At 36.3% G+C, this 20117-nt stretch overlaps 1 protein-coding gene across 2 annotated transcripts in view; it reads right to left on the bottom strand.

Moving 5' to 3' along the window:
- Positions 1-488: 488 nt before the first annotated feature.
- The window catches only part of LOC126370220 (angiotensin-converting enzyme-like), a 193192-nt gene continuing 173563 nt past the window's right edge, over positions 489-20117 (bottom strand). For both annotated transcript variants that reach the window (XM_050015016.1, XM_050015015.1), the window contains 11 exons: positions 13203-13398; positions 11267-11434; positions 8412-8499; positions 5526-5666; positions 4226-4402; positions 3399-3496; positions 3031-3319; positions 2804-2960; positions 2554-2730; positions 2370-2483; positions 489-2282 (listed from right to left, as the gene is read on the bottom strand). In XM_050015016.1, the coding sequence (XP_049870973.1) occupies positions 1751-2282; positions 2370-2483; positions 2554-2730; positions 2804-2960; positions 3031-3319; positions 3399-3496; positions 4226-4402; positions 5526-5666; positions 8412-8499; positions 11267-11434; positions 13203-13391 (2130 nt within the window). In that variant the 5' untranslated portion in view covers positions 13392-13398 and the 3' untranslated portion in view covers positions 489-1750. The remainder of the gene's footprint in view (positions 2283-2369; positions 2484-2553; positions 2731-2803; positions 2961-3030; positions 3320-3398; positions 3497-4225; positions 4403-5525; positions 5667-8411; positions 8500-11266; positions 11435-13202; positions 13399-20117) is intronic.

Here is a 20117-nt window from a genome sequence, read left to right as displayed (position 1 = left end):
AAGAGGTTATCTAACAGAATGTTAAAAAATACCCGAAGAATATGGACGCTATACCTAAATACCACTTGACGAGTTCAAATGACTTGAAACCGCAAGGATTCAATCAGTGTTACTGACACTGATTTAATAACACATTGTGATTCATTAATTTGCACTAATTTCAGATTGATCGATTAACATATGGAAAGTGATGAATTGTTGATTATGAGAAGAAGACTGTATGTAAAATAAAAACGAACAGTTTATGCGAACCATTATAAGCCCATAGACCCCTGTATGCCAAATACAAAAGCAAATGCACTGCGCGCACGTAGGCTGCTTGCGTGCACAAATGTAACTGTTTTGTGCGTCTCTTTAGCAAACAGTTTCAGTAACTACATGCAAAGCATGTCTGCAGCGAATTCGCCAAATTTCCTAGCAGACGAAGCAGCACTTTACAAGAAGGAAATTACCCAGGTACTTAAAATTGTTAATCAAAAACAAATAGATTTATGTTCAAAACATTTATTATTCCGTTTTCGATTCTGACACAATATTACCTAATGCTTTACTGAGAGTAAAGCTTGTTTTCTAATTAAAATGATATCAAATTATAATATACGATTAAGTATTCCGAAATGATGATTCTGCCGTTCTTGTGGACGCTGCTTTATGGATAATAGTTGAGGTAGGTACGGGCGCGTCTTATAATAGTATTTTAGAACCATGTCGCAGTACTTGGCAAATTGAAACAAAGCCCTCTTGTTACTGCGACAGGGTGTTAAAACGAATACCTTCATATTTTTGAACATCTTTTATTATTATTGCCCTGTTTTTACATTGATCGCTTTTGCTTAACAAAAATATGTTTTGCTTCTAGAATTGGGTACTAGATTGGTACAATATACTGTTTCAACTTCTTTTTCTGTTAAATAATTATTAATTTACGACCACTGTTACTTTCATACGTAGCCAATTTTCATTTAAACAAATCAGTAATCTGTTTCATTTCAATATTAAAGAATTATTATACCAACTATTCGAATTCGATACTCATACAGATACTTAAATGTTTAAAACAGCAAAACTATGTGACCTTCCAAGAAGAACAGCAGAATACAAAGTAAAAGAATAAAAGTTTAAGAAGAAAAATACATAACTAAAAAGACGTAGATTTTGGTCTGAATTTCGATACAGTTGAATAAATAGAGTTTTTACAAAATTACAATTCATTTTTACAAATATGATCGTTCTTAATATTATTTTATGCATCTTACTTATTAGAAATTGAGACGCTTAAGGCACAGCGAAATTACATCTAACTATTTTACATTTTATTTATAGACACTCTTGGTAACAATCTTTTAAAACTATCTTGCAAATTGTGATATGTACAAAAATATTTATTTCATCTTTACTATCTAGGTCTTATTATTTTATATTAGCAAAGAAATGGCTAAATTGTATACACATTCAGAAGATCGTATAAAGAGACAGAAATAAATGCATTTTTGTGATAGAATTCAGTACGATGCAGCACCTCAGAGTAAATAGAATAAATAATGATCTAGCCTAAAATGTAAACACAGCTAAAGAAAGCTAAAGTTCCTAAAGTAACGAACAAGCAGGTTACAGAAACTTAAAACACAATACACTCAACGATTACACTTTGAACACTGTAGTACGTTCGATACACCCATATTGGCACAATTTCACTAAAGTCTTGACTTTGAAAGTATCGGTTCCACTTCTAGAACCGATACTCCTCAAATCAGGCACGTGAATGGTCTCTTCTCTGTTTCTCCAGTTGTTTTCTGTGGCTGTGACGTTTTCTTGCTATTATTGCTATTAGTATCACAATAACTGCCACAGCGACAGCTATTCCTATCCACCAGTAAGTACTGTACGACGCCTCTTTTCTACTTTCGTCTTCCTTTTGGTCCCCAGGCGCGTTCTTTATTTCCATAACGGCCACTGTTGAAGTTTCAAACTTGGAATGTGACTCCTCACCAGTTTCAATTATGTTATCTAAAATATTTTCATGCGTTTGAGGTTGGTTGAAACTTTCTTCTGGTTTCTCCTGAGCCGCTGGTATTTCATTTTCTTCTGGTTCAGGAATAACTGGTTCTATGTAGTCATCAATTTCATTATTTTCTGATGGTTCTAGTTGGTTATCTAAATATTCATCTAGAAGTCTGTAGTAATCCGTAAGTCCGGTATACTCAAGTCCATTTTCTCTTTTCGCTAACAAATCGCTAACCATTTCCGGCCAAATGACTCCGAAACCTTGCATCATTGCATCACTGAAAACAATACAAATGGAATGTTGAAAATGCACTTAACTTGTAGAATATTGTTTCCAGTGAAGTATTATTTACAATAGCACTTACGTTATTCGACTGTTACTATCAGCAACATGTTTCACTAAATCTGACTCGTCTGATGCTAGTTCTTCAGCAAATGATTGATAGATTTGGTACTTCAAAATGACGCCCAAGAATTTTCTGTAATATAAATGGATTCGTCATTGTTATGTAGAAAAATATCACACAAATCATAAAAATCGCAACATACCCAATATAAGGCTTGTTAAGAAGAACATAAGAGTCTCCTAAAATGTCCACGTTAGATGTTTCAATGAGAGAAAAGTTTTTACGAAACTCGCTCCAACTGGTAGCTATTTTTGATTGTGGGATCGTCCCCATTAAAACTTTTAGTCGCCATTCATCTGCGGCTAAAAAGTAGTTCAATCTGTAACACAAACGAATTGAATGAGACAAAAGTTAGTGAGGAAGTTCTGGGCCATTTGTTACAATTTACTTACTTTGGTAAATCCCTTAACGCCACAATCAGCTGTAACACAAGCCGATGATGGTTTGGGTTAAAATTGAATCTGTCTAATTGATAGAGCCCTGCTCTATCCAACGCGTGAGGGTTTAATGCCAATAAAGACGTAAACCCAGGAATAGCTTCGTAGACCGCTGTAACAAACAAGGGACTTAAAACCTAGTTCAATTTTAATAGAAATTGATGAACAAACAATCTGTTTACCTGAGTAACGTGCTGCTTCTCGTAAGAGGTAAGTATTATTACTATGCAGAGCCGTGGTTTGTTTATATTTAATCTTCATGGCGGCTTCGTGAGCGTCTATGTAATTTCCTATGCTAACGTCTTTGCACGATACAGCTCGAACTTTGTTGGGCTTGCACCAATCTACCAATATTGTGGGACACGAGCCGTTGAACACTGACTCCTCCCATATTTGAGGTTCTAGTTCGCCAAAACTGAGCTCTTGTATCAGTTTAGACGCTTCTTTGAAAGCTTTTAATCCACCAAGCTCCTAAAACATACGCCAATATAGTTTTATTTGACTATTTCATATAAGGTTAAACTTGTTTTGTCAAACAAATAAATTATACCTTCAGTTGTAGATTTGCCAAAACTTTCTGGTAAATATCAGGGTGTTTAGGCAATAAATTTTCTATTAGATTTGACCAATCGTCTCCAGTTAAGGATTCTGGAAAGAAAAATGAAATCATATTTCTCGTGTTCAATTCAGTTAGTAAATCTAGTTACAATGCTATCCTTGTCTGTGGATTTCATTTGTCTATAAAAATTGATGTCGAAGGAACCTGCGGGGAGTCTACGCTATGATACAACCGCGATAGTTATCCCGTGGGTATCACGGACCAAATATTTTATGTCGTTGGCAAATCGCCTTACGGTTAGTTCGGGGTTACCGAGGGGAGTGCCGACGGTAAATTACATTATATAGACTCTAAAATTCTAGCCATAAAGTGTATTTTTCGTCTTCTAACTGGAAAACTATAGAACAGTTAAATTCCGTATCTACGTACTAACTTTGCAAAATGAGGAATAATTTCATTTGTAATTCTAAAGTGGACTGGGAATATGCGACCGTTCTGTATGAATGCATGGAATTATGCTCTGTCCATTTCATTATGTTTCATAAATATGGGTATCAAGGGACTGACTTATCCACCAAAGGAGCTTATATTTTAATACATAGGTAGATATAGAAATAGTAAAAAGTAAATGAAGTCAGAATTGGAGTATCGATGTAAAGTAATTAATTTATTTCTAAGCTGAGTTTAACAAAGAAAAAACAAATAAAAAAGCAGAAAAGCAGAGTAGTGGTGGAAGTAGATGAAAAATATCGGAACGCGCCGTGTCTCCCCCAACGAAGAATCAGTTGTTTATGTCTAAGAATAATAAATATACTTACTTAGCAAGTGTACAGGTAAAGGTTTTCCGACTTCATCAGGTCCTTTCAATTTCAGTGTGACGTACTTGTGCAACTTTACGTAAAGGGGTTTAATGTGATCCCACAGTTCACGAGCTTTAAGGGTTGCACCCTCATATTCTCCAAGAAAATCCCAATATTCCTCCACGGAGTTGAAATCTGTAAATAAAAGATTTATTTAATTTTTAATTTATTTTCTTCACCACATAAGAACAGGAACAATGGGCTTTTGGTGATCAATAATAAATTTGACAACAACATTACAACCTACACAATAAAAGGAGAATTATAACAAAAGTAAATATAATTCCAGTCATAAGTTAAATCAAATTCACCTATTCGACGTAATTTATTAAAGATTTACTTAGCGATTGGCAAGTTTCTAATTATAAGTAGACTTTTTCTTTTATTAAGTAATAATTTAGTCAATAAAAACAATCTAAGGCGCTCAAAAACAGAATAAAAATATCCCTTCATAAGGAAAAGATTCTCGTTACCGTCATGTAGAAAATCAAAGAAAACCATTGACCATTAGGACATTGCAAAGGTTGCGTTTCCTGACACACAGTATCCCGGAAAGGAAATTATGATAACATGTAAAATAGTAGGAGGAAATGGTACGGATAAAGAGGACCATACACTCTGGTCCTAAGCCCTTCCTAGCAGTATGTTATGCATTTTAATGAGCTTTCTAAACAACAACACGCACAATTTGTTCAAAGGATTTGTTACTTGATTTATTTAACACCGATGTTGGTAAACAAAAGATGGTTCTCAGACTACTTACTGGCAATGTGGTAAATGGCATTACCTATCAAGATAATATTGAAATGGTCGGTAACGCATCAGTTAAGTCTGTCATATTGCTTATCGCGTTGCGTATGTTGTAGAAACAAACTTATAGAATCGTTAAACCTATCAAAACGTTTAATTCTGATGCAATTGTTAATGGTATTTTTAGGGAACAGCGATACCATTGGACCAAACAAGTTTATTTTTAAATTACCGCCTTTTATAGAAGCGAAATTGTATAATATCTCACTGTTTCCATTTATGCAGGAAACTTGTACGGTCTGAACTTTTCAGCAAATCTCAACCCAACTCTATCATAAACTAAGTTTATGAAGAATGCAAAATAATATTTAGTACTGGAACTACCCAAAATAGGCGTACGTGTATAAAAAAGACAACACAAGAGCTGCATATCAGAAGCAAAACAGATGAAATTTAATTTTGCCTACTTCGTGCTTGAGTTTATGTAAGTATCAAGAAAACAACTCACTGGTTTCGTTTGAAGAATTCCTCAGCAGCGGCAAGATATTATCCAAGTAGTCATTCAGGTCGGGGAGGTTCTTCTCCCAGGACTCTTTCATCCGACGAACCGTTTCTTCATCGTGTTGTCTTGCGAGGCTATTGTGTAGTTCTGTGAAAGAAAAACGATATCAAAACGATATAATATACAATAAGAAATTACGAAGCGTTCAGAGTAGATTGTACTAAACTTTTTCTTAGGACATCCCCAATTTAGTCAAAATGTACGTCCTTCTAGGTCTTCCTCTGCTAGCCCTAGCTAAAACCTAATTACAACAAAATTTTATCCTGCTACAAATAGTGAATCAATTTTTTTTTTCGGAAAATCGGAAGTAGTTTACATTGGCGTGGACCGGTATCAATTTAATAAATCTGAAACTAAACGCCAAGTTACAAAATTAGCTTTTACTAAAATCATTCAATAAGTACCTTCCATAACTTTCTGACTGGACGTTTAGTTTCTTGGTGAGTTCAAAACTACATTGCAATTGTAACTTGCAACGGCCAAACTTAAATCATAAATTATCTTACCTGGTACATAGTTAGGTAATTTCAGCCAACTAGCACTTATACGATTCTAAAGAACTAGCTCTTTTCATGAGTAAGTAACATTAAGTACCCTCCAAACACAACAATTATACTTTTGCGAATTTTTAATCAGACGTTCTATTGCCACCTACTTCACTAACACTACGGTTTAACATTTTCAATGCGGGATAACATTTATGATTTTAACTTTTTTTGGAAACTTCTTGAATAAGCATTTGACTGACGCTAAAACAAAATAAAATTGTAAATCACGCATAATTTTAAACAAACTATAACCTTCCTTTTGAAGTCAGCATGAACATTTTGCAATATAGTGTGAGACTATTAAACGAGAAAATCCAGATACAGAATAAAATGGATTCGAAATGAAAAAGAAGAGTAACTATTAACACTATACAGTGGCTTGTTCAAACACGCTGCGCTCCCCTGGATAAAGTTTGAAGCCTAAACAGAATAAAAAAAAGAAACTGGTATCTGTTTCTGGCCAGATTGATTTGTTTTCTACACACTTTTTATATGGTAAACTTCCAATATTTAAATTCACATCAAGTTTTTCGAATATCTGTCTGCTACTGATGCCGTTTTTACTGAGTATCAAAATAATTTGATATGGTATAGAAACAAAAATAGTAGATACCTACTTAGTCAAAGAATTTATTGTGATTAATATTTTCATCAAGATATTAATGTTTTTCTTTAACAAATACCTAACCAGTGTTTAGTTTCACATGGTATTTTTAATAACAATGGTATGCTGTACTCACTGAATATCTTGAATATTAATTACTAATGACTCGGATACTGCTGATTATGATTGTTTCTATGTATAATATAACCCTGTAGGGGGCGATGCGATCGTTCAAAACGTCTACGGGGTCTGCTAGTACTATACTACGTACTTTACAATTATAAAGGCAAATGAATTTAATTATTCAATAACAGTAAGCGAATTCTACCAACGACGGCATGAGTTGGCACTTAGCGATTTAGTAATAGAATTTAGGTACAGCCAATATTCCGATTCTATCTTAGCAATTAGGTGAATGGGGTCTGAGATGTTCTTATTATTAGTTCCTTGAACCTTTAGAATATTGGAAAGTAGACCGTCCTTTTATACCGAATTTAGAGTCGTAAGGTCCAAAGTACAGGCCGAAGTGGATTCACGTATACTGTTAGGATATTCATTTCTCTTTCTATCGTGTCTTTTTTGTGATATGTCAACGGAATTTCGAGTTCAAATCCGGATTGTGAGCTCAACGCTGAACCACTGGACCACAGACGCGAATATGTATGCTCAATGTAATTATAACATAGACCATTTGTTATTTTTAAAAGTTCAGTGCAAACTCAGTGTTTTGTCTTTGTTTGAATATAAAAGTAACATTCCTACTAAAAAAAGTCAATTAACATTCATTTTGTTCCATAAACACGACGTTGTCTCAAAGGAGATGGAAGATTAGCTCGCGACGTGACCGTACCCTAAATCGGGTTATTACAAAGTTTTATTTACTTTACAAATTCATAATGGCTCGAAGATTGTTCGGTGCGAACAAGATTTTTATTTTCTTCTTCTTACTCAATTTGATTCGGTGTATTGGCATGCTTCATCTACACTGCTGTACCACTTGCCTCATTTTTTTTTTGGACACCAGATTACTTTTGTGAGTCTCCATTTGAAGAATATGGTGTGTGAATTTATACAGGGTATTAGTGACATCGTAACGAATACGGAGCGGGATGCTTCAGACTTCAGATTCAGAAAAAAAACATGATAATTTTCAATCCCATACTCTTGCGACGGAAAATTCCTTGATATCAACTCAGAATCATGGCCTAAATCGTTTTCGTTACGATGTTTCGAACACCCTGTATATATCTGTAGGTGCCGACATTATGTATTGCATAGACTGATCAATGCGAACCATCAACGACACTGTTCCGTATTACTCTTTGAAAACTTGAAATACAGTAGATACCACATCCAAAATAGTGGATGAGACACAAATGAAAATTGGAATCTTTGTGTGATGTAGTCGGCTGTGAAAACCTGATTACAAACCTTTGCCATAAAAATCTTTCATCACGTGCCTGAGTTTTAAAGGCATTTTTACCGATAGCCAACCCTATTTTACTTTTGAAACAAGTGTCACATGGAAAATATACTTCATTAACACTTAATACAAATGCAGAACGTTCACAAAATGAGGATTGATTAACTAAATATATTGTACTGGAGAGAATCACAAAAGTCTAGTGCGTACTGTTTTGAGACTTTAATTATCACAATATTTAAATTTACTTCACTTACCTCTCAACGTACAATTTGTGGTAGTGCCGCAGTCGTAATTGGTGGCGAACCTTATTTTGTTCATAGCTGTATCTCCGAAAGTAACGAGCTAAAACAAAATAATTATAATAAATCATCTGAGCTAAATAACTATAAATAAATCATATACATAATATACATGGGAGCCATCGGTACGGCAATGCAGGACGGAAGTCACAGGGACTGGAACCCGACAGAGGTCAGCAGTAACTGTCAGTACTATTCAGAGGCGGTGGACAGGTCCTAGAATGGCTTTGAAATAGACTACTCTGGGCGCCATCCCACTTGCGTCAGACAGAGTACTGCGGGGCGGAATGCAAGAAGGAAAACACTGCCCTATTTTTTCTTAAAAGAGTACAAGAGCGTGGCGCTTAAAATAGTGATGGTGATGAAATATAGATCATAAATGTCATAACCAAATACTTAAACAAGAGTATTATATATAACACGGATTGAGTCTGAGAACTGCATGATAGAGGATTAATTAGCGGCGATCAAGATTAAGGGCTTCCAACAACAACGGTACGACGTCTACCTACCGTATATAGCACACACATTATTATTAGTCAAAGCCCTCAAAATAATTCGCCAACCCCGCAAAAATTGGCACTTAGATCGTAACCTAGGTATGGTCTTACGAGTAGGCAGTTTAAAGTACTCTCACTGACGAACTTAGTGCACTTACCCCGGTAACCCGGCTAAGTACTGAATGTCTCTTAAAACAAATAGTCACGGAGGAAAAACTAGTTTCCAACGCAACTGGTCTTAAATTTATTTGTTATTAAATTAAATATTGAATGTCTATGACCTTATACCTCCACTTTCATAGTACCAGGTAGAAGCAGGAAGCAATTTAGTTTATTGATAATTTTGTAGGGTATCACGGTCATAAATTACATCTTCGAGATTTATGGCCAGAATTACCTTTGGTGTATCGGAATAAAAATAGCTTATCACACCCGTGCGTAGCGCGTGTGTTGAATTGAAAGCTTCAGCATTTATGAAAATTAGGATTATTGACTAAGCAGAATAGTTTAGTTTGAATCTGAAGTCATTCAAATTACATAATACAGAGTTGCCAACATGATTCTTATCCTAGTAGGCAAGAGTGTTGCAAGATGTTGTAGAATATTTAAATCTTGATATTGACATCCAAAGATCAACAATAAAGTGACTTTCTAGTTTTAGGTCCTTACTACCCAATATCACTGTGCTTACTTCGCAAGATGAACTAAGAACCCAAATCTCACCGAGCTTTCTGTTAGACCAGCGTGCAGTGTTAATGTTTAGTAAATATTATGCGTAGGTACTAAACTTACATTATTTAGTATGGTACTAATCCAGCACGTTATTTGAAATTGGAATACCGCTAGTTTCTCACCCAAGAAAAAAAGTTAGGAAACATGTTGTGATCCGCTATATGAACTTGTGTGGCCAGTAATTAGCGCGCTAGCCCAGAAAAGTAATGGCTCCTGGAAGAAATAAAGACTTATTCTGCCAAGGATAAACTGTACCTAATGATTGGTATAAGCCGTGATATGACTATCAGAATGTTCCTTTAAATCCTAAGGTTGCGGGTTCCCAGGTCCCGGGCCAAATACCTACTAGAGAATCCATGTGTTAGTAACTGTACACTGACCTGCTTCTCACTCGGGGAGCGTCGCCGGTTTTGCACCCAAGAGTTATCAACCCTAACACACTTGGCTCGACCATTACAGACGGCAATACGGCTCAACATCTGGTTGTGGGTCTAATAGAAAGCTCGGTGAGGTGGGTACTTAGTTCATCTTGCGATGGATGTACCTCTGACTACCCCAATTGGGTATACTTGTGAGCCTTATGTTAAACATCCGAATTTTCTTAACATGTTTTTAATCGACTAATCAATAATAAGCAGATGCTACATTTTAATTTGTTTAGCGTGCATCTATCGTTACTAAATAAATAATTACTTACATAAATACATAAACTCACGCCAATTTCCCACCGGGGTAAGTAGAGGCTATGGAATTCCATTTGCTTCGATCTTAAACCTTTTCTAAGGTCATCTCGAAGTTGGTCAATGTACGAACAAAACAAAAAAAATTGTTTCTGAATAATGGCTCTGAAATACTAAACGATTTTCTTTTATCCCTTTTAAGCTACATAAAGGTAAAAACTATCATAACAAATACGTAGGTATCTATTTACCGAAAAAGTTTATGCAACAAATATTCCTCAGGCTTCTGCCAGTATTATCACAACTTAACCCTTTTTCCTTTGTCTTGAGCTTATGTTATTTTGATATAAGCTATAATATTCCCAATTGGAGAATGGGTCAAAGTTTGGATCACAAAGTAGCCATGTGATTCACCACATGAGAAGACTTTGTCACCGAAAAACTGCTTTAGGGTTCTTTTTATGTGGATTCTCCTCAGATAGAAACTACTATAACTAGACTTTACAACCCACACGTGAAGAACCCCTTCTTCTAGGACTAAACCACAAACTGACATTTTGTGGAGTTGTCCCCATCACAAATAAAAAATCGCTTTTCAAAATCAAATGCCCCTAATACAAACTTGGCTTTACTTATTGAACCTCCAACTAAAGCATTGAACTAGTACACTGAATCTGTTGCATCCCTCACTGAATCAGTTGTACGTTGTATCAGTTGTTCATGAACTATGCTAAATGTTGCATTATTTTTTTAATAAAAGTTATTTCTTTGACTTTTGTTGAATATATCTTCTACTAATACTAATATAATATCTGTATATTTTGTCCGGCCGAGTAGTTAATGCCATCTGCGGCAAATCTAAAATAAGTCACGTCAAAAAAGAAAATTGGATACTAACCCTGATCCATTGCTCAGTTTTCAACAATGTATCACCAGGTTGTAGAAGCAGTTTGACCTTTCTCCTGAGTATCTCGTCCTCCTGGGTGTATGTGTAGCTGGACAGAGCACTCCTGATGTCTGTCGTCTGCGACCGACCGAAGATTCCGAATGCTTTGTCTCTTTCCAACTGGAAGAGAATGAAAAAAATGCTGTAATTACTTAATACGCACAGAAATCCATCTACTAAATATTATCACGGCGAGGTATACCTAATCTTAGACACCCTCACCAATTTCTCTAACCAGTTTTCATCCGTCTACATTAGGACTTCAAACGACTATTTTAATTTCGTTATTGTTCTGATATTTTAGATTTTGTCTTGAACTAAATTTTGACCGAAACCAGAAAACCTTAAAGAAGAAGTTAAAATACCTTATTTTAGCTTAACAACCTGAGTTCATTAAAATTTACATCAAACACCCCCGGTTTAACCTCCTACACTTTTCATTTGCTGGTCGCCACTTAATAATCAGCTAAGCTTCTCATTTCTTTTTACGATTGAATATTAATTGACTCATCATTGGCAGGGTTTGATTTAATTAAGTCACAGTCATTAGCGCAGATTATTTATTTTTTAATGGATTCTGGAATACAAAAAATACGTGGATGTTGGCTTGGATGTTGTAGACTTGTAAAATTGTATTTTATGCTGGTAAACGGCGAATACTAGAAAAAATATAAGGCTTTTGATTGTAACTACATTTAGAGGAGAAAAATATATATTATGGTACAAAACTAAAAAAGGTGAGTTTTGAAATAGAAGGGTAATATTATAATGAAAAGGGAAAATCATAAAATAATCAGAAACTGGAGCATCGTGTCGACTGCGTTCGGTATTTAATCATTGTTTAACGTAACAAAAACAGCAGAGCCGAAAATAAGTACCTTTATCAAAAAAAAAGGTTAACACCAAATGTGAAAAATAAAATGCTCATCCACTGCTGGACATAGGTCTCTCCTATGGTACGCTACTGATCTAAGTCTTCGGATTTTCACCTCTAGCCGCTGCCAGCCCCGTTACGGATGTTGTCGCTCCATTGAACTGATGGTGAACAGATGGTCAGGTTGAACAGCAACATATTCGAGTCTAATATCATTGGAAAGACAAGTGCCTATCAACCCGGAAGCGAAATGCGTACTGCCATTCTGTGCACGGCTCAAACACCTGCTTTTTCACCTGTAGTGTCATAGGAAGATTTATACGTCCCGAAAAAGCCGTTTGGCAATGATTTGTACCCTTTGATGTCGATGTCTTTCCCATGATGTTATTTGTAAACATTTTTATGCTCCCGTATACATCTCCCCCTTGTTTATTTGACAAAGAACCTTGTTTGCGTATCCTTGACGTCTTGTTAACAGCACGCCCCTCGCCGTTACTACCAAGGCTACTGCTAACACAAAACATTTTTATATCATTTACATTGTTCTATTTTTACTATCAACTACGTTATACGCGTCGGTGAGCATTTAAATTTGCTGGAATATTATTAACCTAATTGTCTATAAAATAATGCGTAGGAATTTTGATAGGTCTGAATATTTTGGGAGCCGTCAAAACTATATTGAATTATTAGCCCGTTCTGATAACTAATTAGTACGAGTATCCTACCGTCAAACGAAATTCAATTGCTGAAAAGCACTGATCCTCCATCTAAAATTGTTCGGCACTGACTGTCCCAACCCCTAATTGTTTGTATTTTATCAATATCGTGGTACCACTAATGCACTAAATACTAACACATCACACTGAATTTAGTTTATTAACATTAATTGAGGATCACACGTTCAGTATCTTTTATAGATCTTCGCGAGAGCGATAAGAGTTGACATAGAAAAATATGTAGAAAATATAATTAATAGGGTCGCCAAAGCAGAGTAACCAAATATAGACTCACCTTCATAGACAATCCCTTACTGCTGCCCATCAGCTCGTCCCAGTAAGCTGAAGCTCTTTGTTCGCAGTGGTCTTCATAGTCCAACTCCACTAAATCCACTAAGGAGACGAACCACCGCTGATCATTGTCACTTCCACTGGAAAGCAGCACGTGGAAGTAGATGACCAGGAGTGTGAGTGTTGCCCGCATTTTTGACCTGATAAAGAAAAAGAAACATCAATATTCAGTGCCGGTCTTCATGTTCTCTCGTGTGGATTGTGAGATCAATGACCGACCTCATCAAACCTGGTGTCAGGGTTACTTTATTATTGAGTCGCTGTGGCCTGGACATCGGGCAGTGTCATTTGAAGCAGGAAATCATCTTATTTTTATTATATAAGAATCTGCAATATCCGGACCAAGCTGGGGACAGTCCCATAAAGTGTTTTTTGTTAGAACTGTCTCATCGGGAATCAAACCCAAAACCACCGGATCTAGAGCCTAACACTCAACCACTGGACCATAGAGGATAAGGCTAAGGCTAAGTTTAAGTTGCTATTCAAAGTATTAAAGGACCTATGCTTAAAAGGAAAGAAGGCTATGGGACTAGCCAAGGATTGGTGCATCTGGGACTTGACCAACCTTTATATACAAAGCAGCTGCAGTTACGTTGCAACCGGATGTCACCCATTATAAATCAAAGGACGCAAACAAATATAGCACAGCATCAGGCAAGTTTCCACGAAGGGGTAGACAGGGCTGTACAATATGTACAACCTCTCCGCGCCAGCTACGCAGTAACTATTGATTTTAAACACCATATTATAAAGGGATTGAAAGCCAAGGCGAAGTCATCAGTAGTATCATAACGTAACCTTCTTCTATAGATGTGGCAATAATCAATAAATATTTACCCATCTACACGTTTATGATACCGATCTCGAAGACAGAGTTGACTTTGATACAAAATGACTTTGAAACTCCAGCGATAGACAACACAGGGCGTTGCTAAGGTCATGTTCTAACAAGGACCGTTTACTAATATGAAAAGTACCAGCAGATGCGAACCATGGCCTCACTGGACACAAGCTGGTTTTATTAGAGGCAATATGAGTAATCAGGCCGAAACATTAGTTTACCCTAATGCGGTACCGACAATGGGAACATTCCGGCTTCTCATTTCCCTTAATGACAACATTAGAAGAGATTGTAACCGCACACGCATTATATTTTAGAAATTAGTTTTAATATCTAGAGTTATTTGTTATAATGATGCTGGTTAAATATTATTTGTAGACTTAAATCTTCTTCTTTTTGTAATGACTGAGATCTTTTATATTTTGTGTTATTTCTTACCAGCTATAATTTTAGATGTAAGAATTGACAAATGATGTAGGACGTATTATTTTCTAATTTAAGTATTATATACTAATTTTCAGTTATTTTATACTAATTTCCAGTGCAAAAGAAAATTCTCGTATTTTAGAAATATTGAAATTTCTGCTGAGACATTTAAGTTTTCGGCATCGATGCTAACGGATTCATAGTATGCATAAAAAAACTTTATTTCTCCCTTTAAATAATGAAATGCTTGAATAAATTCCTTTCCTTTAAAAATATAAAACTCAACCTTTTCATGTCTCCTCAATTATTCAGAAGAACCCGAGTTTGAAAGCTTAAGATTTATGGGTAAAGCCACGAAACAACATACTTACCCATTTCTTAAATTTTTATCCGCGTTTCGTTTCCTTCCATTGGGAAAGTTAGTTCGATAACAGAAAATGAAAGAGCAAAAGCAAGCATTCAAATAACGGTTGTACTGCGGTCGCTGTTTCTTGAACGTATTTCAAAGAGAAATATTAAAACTAAATCTAGCGAAAAATAAAAAAAAGCTTTTCTATACGATGACAACGGACAGTTTTACGAGTGCTTCTGTTGGTTGATTTTTCAGAAAGACGAGCACAAATAATTACGAAGAGAAATACTGCTGTCGTTTGTGTTCGAAGAAAAGAAAATTTAATGGTCTGACAGTATAGGGCAACTATTAATTAAACGAGAAATAAATATAAAGAGCAAAGTTAATCTAGTTGAAAATATCTTGAATACGAGCGATGCGAGTACGTTAAAAGTTTCGCAATCATAAATTAATTAGTATAAATATCTCAGACACTCCGTTTATTTACTTTTAATTAAAGTAGGTAATTAAGTACAATAATACCAGTCCACCGTAAATGCACAGTGACAGTACCTATTCACTGTTTTATTCAGTACATCTTTTACGCAGTAACTACTGAACAGATTTTCACGAAGTTTCACAATAATATAGTTTATACGTACATCAGAATAACACGTAGGCTAAAATATAATATCTTGTAAATAGGCCAAAATACGTTAATATACGAAAAGTTTTGAATTCAGATTCAATCTAATAATTGATAATCATGAAAATTAGCATTCGTTTGTATCCGGAAATTCGATGATTGCCGAAAATAGAAGTACTTCTAATGCGCAATTACAATTATTGATTTATAGTTAAAATATTATTAGTGATATTCCGCTCTAAAGTTTCGCTGTGCTACCGAAATTATGTAACAAGGTACTTTTAAATATTCATTTAATTTCATATCGCACGTTTGTACCAAATATAAATACTGCAGTACTTATTCATAATAAATCACTGGGAATTAATGTTAATGAAATCGTAGTTATATCTTTCAGAGAGAAAGGTATTTATTTAAAATTACATTGATTTCTCTTTTGGTCATCAATTTATTATATTACAATAGCAGTGTCATAAATATGCAGAAATGTTGAACTGGAAAGGTTAGATTTCTACATTGTATTTTTATAGTCTGTACAGTTTACTACAGAATCAGTGGATGCGGTGCGGAATAATAATGCAGAGAGGTGGTGGAGGTACACCTCTCGACACCCTGAGCTGGTATCCGCCGGTTTGAGGGCAACCGTCATTGTTGACGGTTTCGACCTCGCCGGCGGACTCATCGGACTGACCTCACTGGACTGACCCCGCCGGCTCGAGCTGACCTGGAAACTTCGGGTCAAGCTCGCCGGCCACCTACTATAACGAGACACGTACCGCCTGGCTGGAGTCGCTCACTGGGCCTCCCTCAACAGGGTCTCACCCGGTGGGCTGACTCGCCGGCGGTACCATCCCGGACAAGAAATTGGGCCTTCGGAGGCGCGAAACTCGCCCACCGTGGCCCGCCCCCGTGCCCCGCCCGTTTTAGCGGGCGGCGAGAGCTATCGCACCAAAGGGGCCAAGCCCCGAGGGTGCCTCCCCGACGTCCGCTTCGCGGACGTCGAGAAGACAACAACTGCGGTACTGCACCCTGAGCTGGTCACACCGATTTTGCTGCCTTGCCGTCCTGTCGCGTCGGCTACATAGGTGGCCCATCCAGTGAGTGGCAAGTTACTGCCTGCTCATTTTATCTGTGTTTACCAATATTGGTCGAGCAGGCGCCATAGTCCCCCATAGCCCCAGTATCCCGGTCCACTAACCCCCAACCCAATAGCCCAGTTCCCCTTGTTACCATAAATTATGCAATAGTCCTACACGAACCGGGGATTGTCTTTGAGTGCACTTCCATAGTGCATATAGGGATAATCGCCGCTTGGCCCCACGCACACCTTCCAAAAGCCCTGGACCTCATAGTCCCGAGATAATAATGTAGACAACGTGTAAATGTCACCTAATACTTGTTTTATTTTTTTTATTTTCTACACATCTACATTATTTATCGTGCTTGCGTATTTGTATTGAAACAAATAATTTCGTGTTACAGATTAGTAACAAATATGAAAATCGTTCTATCAGTTCTCAACCATCATTATCGTACCTTCCATCTGGTCAAAGCATTTGAATGAAAAGATGAAAATCTATTTTCTCGTATGAATAGACCCTCCACTCAATATATTTTATCCGTACAGTGAAAGACGTTTACCGCCAAAAAATGATGGGTACATAAGAAATAACGTTACGATGGATTATTTATTATTATACAATAGGTCGATTATTTCAGGTAAAAGCCTTTCCTTATTATGCGTCTATCATCTACTGGGTCGAGTCTTAATAGCTTCCGAATTTATTTAGTACGAATAAAAAATGGGTATGTTTTGTATCAAATATGAATTTATACTTAAAGAATAAGTAATGTTAATAAATAAACGTAAATAAATGTGATTATAACGAATATACATCCTACATCCATGTACATTATGATATATAAATTATGTACCTTTTTACAACTAGTTATAATAGGAGATATATAATGATTAATTTAAGATCTCCTATTATAACGAATTAATTAGTTAATGTTCCGGGGACCAATTTACAAATGTAGCATTTAAATGAATAATAATAATATTATGTAGGTTCAAAACTATTTGTTTGATACGTTCTCCTTTTATACGTTATTCTATATACAGTTTTTACGTAAATTGAATGTTCTCGAACCCTGATGTTTTAGGTTAATATTATGGTAAAATACGACTTATTTCCTTAGAAACCACAACTTCTGTAAGTAAAACCGTGGCGTCTTTATCTTCTTTAAAATTACTTTCCTTAATTAGAAGCCTTGGCAAGAAGACGTTATTTGTTTGAACTCGTTCTGCACCTTTTCTCATTGTGTCCCTCTTAGAAACATCTTCAGTATTTTCGTTACTTTCTTTAAAATTGTGAGTAATTGAAATATCGCGTTGAAGAGGCTTGCAAGATAATTTTTGTTAACTATAAATTGTGAACCGCTACCATCTCACCATTAGTATACCCGGTAAGGACTAGGAGTCAAAGTGGTCGCCATGGTCGAAATCGGTCGGCGATCATCATCATCATCAGTATACCAGGTACCGGACTTGCACCAATGAGTTACTAATAAATCTTAAGTGCAGTTTTCGCTACCACAGTTGGCACGACCATTGCTAGACGGCGATACGGCTAACAGAAAGTATAACAGAAAGCTCGGTGAGGTATGGGTACTTCATTCACCTTGCGATGGGTACCTCTGACTACCCCAATCGCGATATCGTCCTGAGCTTATTATGTTATGTTATAAATTATGCAGCGTACATGGTAGTACATAACATAACATAAACAGCCTATATACGACCCACTACTGGGCACAGGCCTCCCCTCAATCAACCGGAGGGAGTATGGAGCATACTCCACCACGCTGCTCCAATGCGGGTTGGTGAAGGTGTTTTTACGGCTAATAGCCGGGACCAACGGCTTAATGTGTCCTCCGAAGCACGGAATCATCCTACTTTTTCGGACAATCAAGTGATTCAAGCCTGAAAAGTCCTTACCAAACAAAGGACAGTCTCACAAAGTGATTTCGACAATGTCCACATCGGGAATCGAACCCGGACCTCCAGATCGTGGTAGCACACATGTGCATGTGCAATAATGTGCATGTGTACATGGCAGGCAGCCTTTTTTTCCCTTTTCAGCAAAAGTCTTACAAACATGTTTCCCTTTTTTATCGATTTTATGTTCATTCTTAGAAAGTCCATTTTGTCCTCCAACAAGTTTCCGAAGAGGAGCAAAGCCTCTAAAACAGGTATTTAGTCCCTTCCCACGAACAAATTCTTGTTCCGATCACGTATGATGTTCAATTACTTTCTTCCCAGTTTTTTAACCAAACCTTTTGTTGTGGCTCACTTACGGGTTGAAAGGTAAGAGAAGCGGTTTTTTTGAAGTGGGTCTGATGAAGGGATCTACATTATTAAAGTGCCGTTGACGTTGTAATTGTGTTAAAAAAAGAATAAAATGTATCGGATAACAATGGCCTACCTACCTACACCATTTAACACGTGACGTAGATCTTTTCTAAATGTAGGACCAATATTGTCAATTAAATAAATGAAAAGTTATTATGGAATACAAAAATAGATAAGCATCATCAGCGTGCATGCATTTGCTATAATCCAGACTATTTGCGTATCCTAAGTTATTTGGGGAAGGTTTAGATATTATACCACCCATGAATGCTTACCTGTAACAGCAGACTAATAGTTATTTCATAAAGTAGAAAAATAATTACTCAACAGGAAGGGAAGACACCAGGCGTAAGTAATCAAAATGTTAAACAATAATAATCAAAGTGATAAATTTATTTGCACTTTATCAAACTCTAAAAGTCCCCCTTCCGTTCTAAAGAAATTGAACAAAATGATGGTCAAAGTTATTTTCAATATTTCAATAAGTAACTTTATATTTTTTTATGAGATGGTACGACTGCTGACTTCGGTTTTATGAGTTTGAATTCATGTTTCACGATATCACGTGGTTTCTATGATTTATGCCCGGTTAAAGGCCCCTATTACACAGGAATTTCAGATAGTGTGTTTACTATTACCTCGTTGGCGACACAGGCGTGATGCTATGACATGTTATAGCACAATATTTTCTACAAGCACAGAAGACAGGGTAACCACATAAATAGAGACTCTTATTTACTCATCAGTGAGACACTTTGCGACAGAAAAGGCAAAACAACTAGACATATTCTTTTGCTCAAAATTTATTTCATTTAATTAATTTCGTAGAATTATAGTGTGATAAGAGAGTGATGTGATGTAAAAGATGATAAGTGACTAAGATTGAAAAGGGAATGTCAAATTGGTCTGGACAGGTAGAGCGGATGAAGAATAATAGGATTAGGAAAGTGATATATAAAGCGAAGGTAATTGGTAGGGCTGGCAGAGGTAGACTTAGAAAATCGTATATTGCACATCACATTGTAACTACCACAAAACTACTACGAGATTATACAACTTATTGTCATCATCACGTAAACGAAATAATGTCAACATTTTTTTACACCTGTCGACGGTCTAAGCTGTGATAGCTAGAGTAAACATCAGGACTGAGAGCAGTACATGAATTGGAAATAGGCTAGTTTCTGGTCATATCAGGCT

The sequence above is a fragment of the Pectinophora gossypiella genome, chromosome 10 (assembly GCF_024362695.1).
Source record: "Pectinophora gossypiella chromosome 10, ilPecGoss1.1, whole genome shotgun sequence".
Taxonomy (NCBI): domain Eukaryota; kingdom Metazoa; phylum Arthropoda; class Insecta; order Lepidoptera; family Gelechiidae; genus Pectinophora; species Pectinophora gossypiella.
Note: the sequence above shows the minus strand (reverse complement) of the source record. Positions and strands in the feature narration are given on the sequence as shown.